At 41.6% G+C, this 11,419-nt stretch overlaps 1 protein-coding gene across 3 annotated transcripts; it reads left to right on the top strand.

The window, feature by feature from the left end:
• Nucleotides 1-473: 473 nt before the first annotated feature.
• Nucleotides 474-11,182, top strand: LOC138619552 (uncharacterized). 3 transcript variants are annotated; one of them, XM_069696118.1, is made up of 13 exons: nucleotides 474-555; nucleotides 778-846; nucleotides 3,328-3,352; nucleotides 6,357-6,440; nucleotides 6,523-6,659; nucleotides 6,757-6,876; nucleotides 6,982-7,033; nucleotides 7,624-8,572; nucleotides 8,703-8,823; nucleotides 8,986-9,051; nucleotides 9,150-9,251; nucleotides 9,787-10,042; nucleotides 10,892-11,182. In XM_069696118.1, exons 1-13 carry the CDS (start codon nucleotides 502-504, stop codon nucleotides 11,122-11,124), a joined length of 2,268 nt encoding a protein of 755 aa, XP_069552219.1. In that variant the 5' UTR covers nucleotides 474-501; the 3' UTR covers nucleotides 11,125-11,182. The 3 variants fall into 3 exon arrangements, with proteins under 3 accessions (XP_069552219.1, XP_069552228.1, XP_069552238.1); XM_069696127.1 differs by having other exon boundaries at nucleotides 9,790-10,042; XM_069696137.1 differs by lacking the exon at nucleotides 10,892-11,182 and adding an exon at nucleotides 10,357-10,813.
• The last annotated feature ends 237 nt before the right edge of the window (nucleotides 11,183-11,419 follow it).

An 11,419-nucleotide genomic window follows, 5' to 3' on the forward strand; every position in this document is an offset into this window, starting at 1 on the left:
CCAGACATTAAAAAAATATGAGGCAAATGCTCTTAGAACCAATTAAATATAAAATGCACATATTTTTGCAGTCCTGTCTGCAGTATATGACATTGAAATTGTTTGCAATTGAGGGTTTGACCAACAGGGGGCGTAGAATGACGTAATCAACCTGTGTGTGGGTTGTTTTTTTCTGATGGGGTGCGCTCGTTTTTGATGCCATGACGTCTTTATGACTGTGAGGACACTGCAGCTTTCTCCTTCTCAACACTTCCGTTGAAGAAGAAGAACACTTCCGTGGGGTATACAGAAGTTGTTGACGACCATATATTTAAATGAAAACCACGGACGAACACGCGCTAATTTGTTATTGTCTAATATCAGCTAAGTAGCTGCTCACAACGACCGGGCCATTTAACAAAACCAGCTCGGTTACGTTCCCTCGTGAGCTAAATATTTGCTAAACTCGTAGCGGTTTCGTGAGAAGGCGGGGTTCGTGCTAGTAGGTATAAACACCCAACTATGGATAAGCTGGAAACGCCTTACGAGGAGGAGACTGAATTCATTGAATGCACGGTAAGCTGCTGTTAATGCTGCTGTAGTCTAATACACACCTGAATTAAAATCGTCCTTCTTTCAAACTGTAATGTTGTCGACCAGAACTCTGCTAAATGATTTATTCGCCTGCTCTAGCCGCGGGGGGGAGGGGGGGTGGGTGGCCCGCTTTAGTGTAGCAATGAGTACCTAATAAACTGAACTGACTGATACTTTTGATTTATGTTTTCTCTCTTAATCAAGGTCTGTGAAAAATCCATAAGGGGTGAGACCTTGTACAAGATACACGTGACCACACCAGGACACGTAAAGGTACACAGTGCAAGTTGCTGCTGCAGAAAACTTTGCAGTCTGTTAAAGTTGTGTCGAATACTAAACATACTTTAAACACCACGTGGTGGATTAGCAATGCAACATACATTTTTTACTATGATTGTCATTTGCTATGTTTTTTTTCCTTTTTTTTTTTCTTAATCTTGTACCAGCTGCATTTTTGTTGCAGATAAAACTTTCACTCTCTTTCCAAGCTGTTGTCAACATCTTAGAAATCTTTTTTTTTTTAAGGTCACACCAGTGTTTTGATTCTGGTGTGCTGTCTGCTTCTATATCCTGTAACCATTCTTACTTCTTCTTGCTTATCAAAAACAATGTATGTTAGTGTATCCAAGACAAAGATTGGGCCACCCAGTAAGTACCAGATCAGAAAGCATCTCTTCAATCAAGCCAACCATGACTGTAAAGTGTTAAAGTCCTGTCTTGAGCAACAGAATCAACCAGGGGACATGTTTAATTCAAGCATTTGTCTTTGACCATTGTGAGGGCTGGGTCTTTGTCATTTTGGAGGTGTACCGTGTCTTTGAAGAGTGCACCTTGCAGTGAGTTTTTGCCAGATCAAACTGAGCTATACAACTTAATCTCCATTTCCCTCATGTTTTCTCACGTCATCATTTGGGGATGACTGTGATGGACAAAGCTTGTTTGCCCGAACAGCAGGTTTGCGTTTTTTTTTTTTTAAACATGCTGTGTAATTACTCTGCATCACAAACATTTCTAAATGGACTCTGAAGCAGTCATTTGTTTTCTGGAGGCCATCAACTATAGCTGAACTTGGATCAGTCTTGGACCAGATTTGTTGAGTGTTGATACTTGAGGCCTCAATGACACCACCTATACCCTTTTTACAATCAAGGTCCAACCAGGGTTCTACCCACGCTACGTTTGGGTTTGACAGGGTCAACCCGTATCGTCCGACTTGGCTTCATGACCCTTCTCCTAAGGTGGGTTGGACTGGTGTCGATCAAGGGTTGATTTCAATCAGCATCGCCTGGGTCACTAACAAATGGGGGCACAACAAATGGAGGAGGGTTGCCGGCAGGAATGTTTTCAAACACATTGGTGGTGAACGAGGATTGAATCAACATGGACATCTGGCAAGATTTTGAAGTCTGGAAGCTTCTCGCTGTGGGTGTTGAGGAAGAAAACAAGAGGCAGATGACCTTGACGGCGAAGGACGGCATTGTTTATGAAACAACAACAACAAAAACAAGGCTGCTGAATTGCAGAGGCATCCTCAGATTGCAAATAGATATTCAGGTGTCCTCCTGAATATAAGGTGTCATCCGCCCGTGCCCATTTATACATCTCTCCTAGGTTGTGACCTGGGTCATATCTGAGTTGTCAAGTCACAGGATGAACTCATGTTGACGGACTTGGTTTTTAAAGAGGTACATATTATTTTGTCCAGGGGTCTCCAAACCTTTTTTTTCTCTGAGGGCTCCTTTGATCTATTGGGTAGATCTACTGGTTGGAGACCCCTGATTTAGTCATAATTCATTCTCACACTGGGCCACTGGGATGGCTGTTGAGGGTCTTGTACGACAAGAAGTCGCGGTCATTTGAGGTAAACTGTATCCAATGGAGTCAGGTCAACTGCTCAAATGACCCTAGTCCTTCTGTGGACTAGCTTGCTATGCTTTGTGAGTGATATTTGTGCTAGCTGCCTGTCGGGGTCTGTATCATATGGGAAATGTTCTTGAACCACAGTCTGATATGCCGTGTCCTCTTTGTGGTTTTGAACTCCTTCCTCTCGGGCCTGTGAGGGTTCTGGGAACCCTCCGCTGTGGCTTTGGCTGAGAATTGCAGTCGTCCCGGGTAAAGCATCTTTGAATTTCATCATGTTCTTGCACATGATGTAGTGGGAGTGAGCCAGCCACGAGAGACTCCGAGGATTCATGCATTGGTTCGACATCTGACTTCACACTCAGCGCTTTCTCACTCCGTAGTGCTGGACAGACGCCTGACAGACAAAGAATAAATAAACATGGCCAACTGAGTCTTATAGATGCTAACACCATGTTCGCACTGCGTAGCGACATTATGTTGTCGGCAGCATCTTCACTTCTCTGTCTGTGCCTACAGTCGATGCATTCAGCCACTGTACTGATGTACTGATGGGCAACTTTGTTTTGGCCCGACCTCACTGCCAAAACACAATCACTGTAGCCATGAACACTGATTATCAAACATCCGTTATCAATACTGTATAACTTCCCGAGAAGGGGGCTTAATATTATATAGTGACCGTGGACACTCCTTATGCACTAGCAGGAACTAAGAAGACAGGTGAGACTATGTACCTTCACTGCACCTCAAATGAGCTGTGGTTTTGGTTAACCATTGTGTTTGACGAAAAACAAACATGTTTTGTTCCATGACATAACCCTTTCTTCTTTTGTAGCGGAGGTGAACTACTTATTGACTTAATTGTTATTGCTTTCCTCTCATTCCTGGCAGAAAGAGGATGCCCTTGTTGCTGCGGGTAAGTCAACTTCATCTTCAGCCTTGTGTTTTTTTTTCTTTTCTGGCCTTGTGTATTTTTCCTGTCTGTTCAGGCAGGTTATTGAGTACACATGAAAGTAATGTTGGTCATTCTTAACCGTTTTCTGGTTTTAATGGATACAGTTTTAATTTAGATCCATCACTGGTCATGACCTTCTTAAAATGGTTATCACCTCCAAGCAAATTAGAATGTGAAATTTAAAGTACTTCAAAGTCAACATGTACAGAGAGATTTTATTCAGGTACTTTGATGTACTGGTTTTGTCCGGGGCTGTTTTTCATGGTTTGGTTTAGGCCCCTTAGATGTGGTTAAGGGGATCTTGACCTACCAGTAAAGAGCTCTGACCTCACCATGTTGGGACAAATTTGGGATGAATGGGAACATCAAGTATGAGCCTGATCTCATGGTCTGACATCAGAGTACGATCTCACTGATGCTCTTGTGCTTGAAAATCTTCTGTTTGGTCAGCTTTCAAATGGTCACAAGACTTTGATGTTTCAAAGTTGTACCGTTGTATATCTATTATGTTATTCAGGTCAAATGTGACTGCTTTTACAGCTGTTTTAAGGCTTGATCAGTGTGTTACGTCACATGATCAGCCAGAGTGTGGAGCAGTGTTTTTTCTTGACCAGAAGAAAATTGTAGGCTGCTTCAAATCCCTCAGTTTAAACTTTTCCAGCAGATATAATACTTAGCCACAGATCTCCCCCTCCTACCTGAGATATGAGGTCAAACTAGGCAGCATAGGCCCACGTGTGTCTACATGACTCCCTGATAATCCACTGCAGTCAAATTTGACAGATCAAAAGTTCTGTGACTGTTCTTGTTGCACAACGGAGTGCCGCACAATGATTTGCACGGAGCAGGGGGAAGAAATAACCTTCGTTAGTAAGTATTACAAGTAATGTTGCCTCTTCAACATTAACACCTGTGTTACAGTCATTTTTGTGACCGCTGGTATGTTGGCCATTTTTCTTTTTCACCATGGACCTGAAGCTTGAGCAAAGAGCACAAATCAAATTTGATGTCAAACTCTGGAAATCGGCAACGTAAACCCTTGAAATGCTGGAGAAAGCACACGACGATGCAATGAGCCGGGCGAGGAGTTTGAGTAGTATTTGCATTTCAAGAGAGGCAGAACATCAGTGTTCAAGGCTACAGAAGGCGCATCAGGTCAGGAACTCAACCAATCCCATGCTGGTGTTTTAAATTCATGGGGTTGTGCACCGTGAATTGTCGGAGGGAAATCCCTGCGTCTTCCCACTGTTCCCCAAAGTTCAAGCCGGAGCGTTGCAGTTTGGAGACTGGTTGAGATCCAGTTTAAATCACTGCTGGTGCTTGACGCACTTACAGAACAGAACTACCTGGGAATGTTCCAAGCGTAGCGGGAGCGCTGGGAGCATTGTATCGCAGCAAAGTGGGACTACTTTGCTGGGAATGGTGGCTAGATTTAAATTGGGCAAAATTTGTCCTGGTTATAGATGCAGTCTTAAGAACTTTGTGATTGCACTTTGTATGTGTATTACAGCAAGTTCGCATTCAACAATTCTGGTACATAAATGAGTGCACCTTATTGTGTGAGGCAGCTCGATTCGTGAAGTCACCAGAACCAATCCTTGCAGGCTTCAAGGTGTGGGCTTGTGCGCGCGAACCAAAGTGGTTAGGACCATTTCGCATCCTCTTAGGGCGCTACCTGCAGTTCCGAACAGCGAGAAGCAACAATGATCTGATTGGTCGAAGTTATCCCATGATAGATGATGAGAAGCAGATGGTTCATCCAATCTACTGCAAAGTATTTTTTGAAAGTGCTGACCACTTTCCAAACAGTTTCCAAGGATGACTTCTCAGATGGTTCTGTGTAACAAAACCTCCTGGCGCATCAGGTTAGAGCGCACCAATACTGCAAGAGTAAAGACTCTCCTGGCTACTGGATACGGACTCGGTGAAAGACGCAACTAAAATCTCTGCAGCTCTACCCAGGGGGGCTATGGGTAACTGTCGGTTACAGAGGAATGTGTTGTGCTACTCATCGCTGATCGCTCGTTTGATCTAACTCTCTGCTGGGAAGTGGCTTCAAAACCAAAAAAAGGAAACCTCTGTTAAGGTTCTTTGCTTGTATAAAAGAAACGGCTGCAAAAATGTTCAAACACGTGTGCACGTTTGCTAACCTGCACCTCAGAGAGACATGTTGCAGCTGTACCTGATGAGGATCGTGCTGTCCGCTTCAATACAGAAAAGTGCATTCGTTCAAACTGAGCGAACGGTTGTGGCATGCTCATCCTTGAGGTGAGCATACATTTTGTTCGCGACTATTGGGATATTTTTGGACCATATGAATCCTTCTTTCTGCTGTTGGAAATGTAGATAACATTAGATCAGATTTAGATGCTGTGTCATAAGATGGATGTCAACAGAGGAGGTTTTTTTTTCTTGCAAAGTGTTTTTTTATGCCACAAAATCACGTGGGTCAACACGTCTTTACCTGAAGCAACTTCAGAGAATTATACGATACAGAAGATTGCACCTGCTGTTTGTTTCAAAGCGATCACTTCCCTGTTGATGTAAGTAAAGATGAGGACTGAAGTTTTCAACACTACTGACGGTCATGCATAAAAATATGTATGGTCAGTCATTTGTAGTATTTCTCTCCGATTTCTAATTATAGCCTATCGCCTGTATCACCCTTTCGCACTTCTTTACCCCTTTAATATGCACAGTATATGGAATTATCCACAATTAAAGCTTAAGGGACATGGTTGGGATGAATTGAACAAATATCATGTAACTAGGCATCTGTCTGGAAAAGGTAAACACAAACGATGGCTAAGAATGTGCAGTTATAGAGTGAGTTGTTGTTTCACTTAAGATTATCAGAAAGAAAATGGAGCATTTCACTTGCTGTACTATGATTAGATTGGACACGGTACTAACAATCCTCTCTGCAGTGTTTTCTTTTGCTAACTGCCAGCATTTGGTTTCTCAGGACTCGCTGTCAGACGCCCTTTACCTGAATTTAAGGACATCTTGGAATATCTGGATTACCTGAAACTTGATGAGCCGATCATTGGTGAATGACTTGGCACAGATGCTTACATCAAATTCCATGTTAATTTGATCCCATTTAACTTTTTTTCTGCCTTTGTTTTCAGGCTTGAGCCACTTGGATGAATTGCCTTTTGAACCACAAGCAGACCTCAGATACACATGTAGACTATGTCATCTGACGTCAAACCTGTCAGAAATGGTCCATCACGTGATTGGACGTAAACACAGGCAGAAATACGTGGTAAAACATTGTGATTGTTTTTTTATTTTTATTTAGAGAGCTTCAGTAAAACTTTGCTGAAACAAAGAGAGAATGCCTGACCATTGTGTTTATTTAGGAATTGAAACGGCAAGACTTGGTGACCTGGGATAAACAGTCCATAATGACCCAAGGAGGGAAGATCATACGAGCCAGAGCAGAGATAATAGAGAGACAAGATGGACGAGGAAGTCCAGTGGTGAGACATAGCGACAACTAGACATGCTGAATATGATCAAATAATCTGTTCTTTTAAAACCATAATAACTTTGACAGTAACATACATTGCTTGTACTTTGTTTAGCTTCAGCCAGCAGCGAAAAAGGAGATCGGCGGCAAATTTAACACTTTAAGAGGTACAATCACACTTCCATCAACACTCTCTGTGGAAATGATCAGTTAGGCTAACCCTGGCTCATTTACACTGACATTGTAAACAGCAGTCCTTATTAATGTGTACTGACCCATATAATCAAATTGACCCAGTGGGGTTGTAAAAAATGTAAAGCTAAGTAATCTGTGTCTCAACATCGATTGTTATGATGGACAGGTCAGTTTCACCAACAATTTTGAAGGTTGGTATTGTGGGAAAGGTTGGTAACCATTCCTCAGCATGTCAACATCTGATCTAGTTCCCTGAACAGCGATATCTTAGTAGAAGGTTGGAAACAATCTTTAGTTTCCAACCTTGTTTCCAATCTTATTTTTCAAACCTTTTTTTTTTTTTTTGTTCTCAAAAGACTAATGTTTGAGGACTAGATTTTTTTTTTTCCCCATTCTCTTGACTTTTGTTCTCAGACTTGGAAAAAATGTGAACCAGGGAATCTAATACAATACATCAAAGTAACAATTTACACAGCTCATATGAACAATCTTGTGTGTCATATTTTTTTAATAAATGATGAAAGAACCATTATTAAACTGAATGTACACTGTTGTTCCATAGTTCTCCCAAGGCAGAGACAAAATATGGACCGAAGGACCCCACAGAGAATGCAACCAGATATGCCACCACCACTCTTACCAGAACTCAAGGATTACTCTCAAAAAAGGAAAAATCTCCTAGGTTACCCAAATCCACCCGGATTTCATCCAGAGGAAGCTAACATGAACAGAGACAGACAGCCCCAAAGGCAGGACATGCTCAATTATGACCGCCTGGAAGAAGGGATGTGGGGAGCAGATTACAGGACAATGTTTATGTCTAGAGGAGACAACGTGCACTCTGAATTTCATCAGTATGGGGAGTATTTGAAAGATCCGAAAAGAAGTGCAGTACTCAAGGCAGGTGATGTTTTTGGGTATGATTACAGGGGGAAAATGCCTCATGGCCAACCTCAGTGTGTAGACCGTTACCCAGGAAAGGATCCTTCTTATAAAAGGCCCTACCCAGAAAACGATCCTCTAAAGGAGTTCTACTCTGAGGAAGTTCAACGTGGGCAGGCTCTCTCTGCTGAGCATCATCAGCACTCCCAGATGATGTACCCCGAAGGTGATAAACAACGGTGGTCCCTGGAGAGAGAAGCTGGTAGACGTGACGCTGTGAACAGAGCGGGTAGTCAGGAATCAAGTGGACCCGAGGCCAAGAGGAGGAGCTTCTACAATCTGATGGAGAGTGACCGATCCCGTGACCAGTTTTTTGATGCCATCAGAGATTATCGGCATGAAATGAGAAATCTGCATCAACAAGAGACAATCGACAACACAGGTCCTAGCAGAGCAGGAGCCCCTACCTCTCAGAGAGAAGTGGAACTTACCAGGACCATCTCTGACATCCCAGAGCCATTCAGGCGTTTCCTGGAAAGAGCAGCTAATGATGAGGGACACGGCAAAAGACAACGAGAGAGTCGCTTTTCTGATGCCTCTCCAGAGGAACTGGAAATGACAAAGGAGATGTGAGTGTAGAAACTGATTGGCTGAAATGTTTAAAATGTGAATGCTTTATGTTTTTTTGGACTAAATGCTTTGTGTTTTTGCATTTTAAATTGTTTTCTTTTTTAACGAATTAGATTTTTTTTCTTTAAGGTTCGGTGATAAATATGGACCTCCGAATCCAAAGTTTGGTGCTGATCCCAGACCAGTAAGTGCACCATTAAGACCTGAAATCAGTGGAACACAGTATTCCAACCTCTACAGAGAATCACAGGTAATTCATTGAAAATTTGACTTTTTTGATTACCCACTAACCCATCAACATTTATACTCATTACTAATATACAACATGCACTCATCTATGCAGTACAACTTTTGTAGTGATGTCAGGCCTGTTGCTGTTTTTTTTTTTTTTTTTTTATTTAAATTTTTTAAGAGTCCACATCATCCTGAAAGCTACCAAAGGAGAGGCTCTGATTCAAACGGTGTCTTTGATATGCTGGTAAGATCATGAATTAGCAAAATTCATTGCATGTGCCATGTGTTTGTTTTACAGCTATTCACTTGTGTTTTGATCCTCTCGTCACTTCTTCCTGCCAGAAAAACATTGAAATTGAGAACGCAGAGGAGGCTGACTTCCTGAAGAACAAACTGTGCAGCCTTCTGAAAGAATTCAAGACCAAAAAATCCGAGAAAGCAGCGGTATATGTCACCCTACACATGGACAGACCTTCTAAAGCCCAGTTCAGACCAAAGATTTGCGATAAGACTCGACGCTTTTAGTACGTTGCAGGAAAAGTTGCAGCAGTGTGAACTGGCCCGTCTCAGCTCGACTCAAACCAGCTGATAATGTCACTTGCGACTCAACTTGTCATTTCGCGAGTGAGCAGTTTTGGAACGTAAGGCATGATAAGAGTTTTTTCTGCTTATTAGAGGAGACACCAACTCCTCTAAATGACAGAGATGCTCTGGAGAAAGACGGGTGAAAATGACAAAAGAGGGGAGTTAAAACACATGCACAGAGAGTCGTTGCTATGGAGCTGTAACGGCATCCAGTTCAGCTGCTTTGGTGTAAACTGGCATGTTTCAGAATGTTGCACACTTGTTGCAAAATCTTGACATGCGTCTTTGGTCTGAAGTGGCCTTCATGTTCAATGAGAAAAGGCTGGCCTATTAATTTACATCTGTGCAAAGTAGTAGACATTAATGAATGAATCATGTTTATTTGTTGTCGAAGCAGAACAGCCAAAGTCGATCAGGCATGTCAAGAAACCACAGTGACTTAAAGCTGAACCCACAGCTGCCTCCACGACACCAGTATGAGAAAACCCCGAGAGAAGATTCAGACCACAGACAACCAGAGGACCTCTATTTCAAAGACGACCACAGGAGAGGCTGGAACCAGCAGGAACACATACCTGACGAGCGATCCCATGAATACCACCGCCCTCTTCGCGGGAAACCCAGACACCCAAACAGAGGCAGCTATGAAGGTAAAATGTATCACTTTGCACTTTGTTTACATTCATGTGAGTAATTCTCACCGAAAACTACGTAATAACGGGTTCGTTCACACATACAGTGGGCTTAAAAAGTATGTAGAAAATTTAGAAAGGTCACACAACCACACTTGTCCACCAAATATTCCTCAAAAACACATTTGTTAGGTTTTAAATGATAAAACAATATATAGACGGTTGAAATAAAGACAAACCAAGTATGTGGACATCCAATAATGACCTCGCTAAAAATCACAGATTCAATAATAATAATAATTGCTGCTGTAAAAGTTTCCTTCATGTTCTAGCCAGCAAATCCACACCGGAACATCAACAAGCTCCATGGGATTTGGGTCAGGACTCCAGCAAAGCCATTCTAAGACTTTGATTTTCTCAAAAATGAGCAGTTCTTAGGTCATTTACAGTGAATGTAGAAAGTCAATTACACTGAAGTTTACACTGGTGCTGCCAACAGAGTAACGGCATGTGTAGTTCATCATAATAACGACAGACATGTTGCACTAAATGTGACAGTCAGAGGGATGTATTCATGCTCTCAAGTGACAACATGATTAGTTTATTTTAACAGTCAAATTTTTCAGTGATTTTGAATGTGTTTTTGCAATAATATTTTTGATTAAAAGTATTATATGCGGACACTGTTTTGGTTGTGTTTATTGGGTGAAAACTAATTGGAATTTTGTTGTCTATTATGTGTAAGTTTATGTTGTGATAAATTAATATTGTGATGAACAAAGAGCTACATATTTTATTTTATTCAGAATAAATCTGCGTTTTTCCATTTTGTTTCATTTAAGTTATTTTTGTTTGTCTTTCTTTTAGATGTTTTTGGGGCGCCACGCATGAACCATTTAGATGAGCCGTCGTGTTATCCTGAAAGGTTTCAAGGGCCCATGCGCCCTCACGAACACCATCCTGCTGGAGAGGGTTTTTTTGACTCTTCTGCTCGTCCCCTCAATATGGAACATGGACCCAGGAATCAAAGAGGCCCACGATACTCAAACAATTTGGACAAAATCACCTCCACCCTCCTGGAACTGGTGGCAAGGAAATAATTGTCATCATCATTTCCATAATAGTCCTGTAAAATAAACAACCATACATTTAATGAAATATTTTGGTTTAAAAACATAGAAAGATATATCCTTTCCTCTTTATTTTCTTTAGGTTATTTGCTTAAGACATTTGTGAAAAATTTGGTACTTGGAATGTTCAAGTGTTAATGTTTAAGTAAGCATCAAATGAAAATCAACTTTTTGACCTTGTTAATATGTCAATGTGGTGCTTTTATAGACTACAGGACATATCATGATCAAAATAAGCACTCCATTGCTGAACATTTCATAACTG

This window comes from Brachyistius frenatus, unplaced genomic scaffold, assembly GCF_029030835.1.
Source record: "Brachyistius frenatus isolate BFR_SWC_R1_liver_20210118 unplaced genomic scaffold, ASM2903083v1 Contig_2, whole genome shotgun sequence".
Classification (NCBI taxonomy): domain Eukaryota; kingdom Metazoa; phylum Chordata; class Actinopteri; family Embiotocidae; genus Brachyistius; species Brachyistius frenatus.

Coding starts and splice junctions, on each gene's coding strand:
- LOC138619552 (XM_069696118.1), top strand. CDS start 502: ATGGATAAGCTGGAAACGCCTTACGAGGAGGAGACTGAATTCATTGAA. Junction 6,877..6,981: donor ATGGACGAGGAAGTCCAGTG/GTGAGACATAGC, acceptor TACTTTGTTTAG/CTTCAGCCAGCAGCGAAAAA. Junction 10,043..10,891: donor AAACAGAGGCAGCTATGAAG/GTAAAATGTATC, acceptor TCTTTCTTTTAG/ATGTTTTTGGGGCGCCACGC.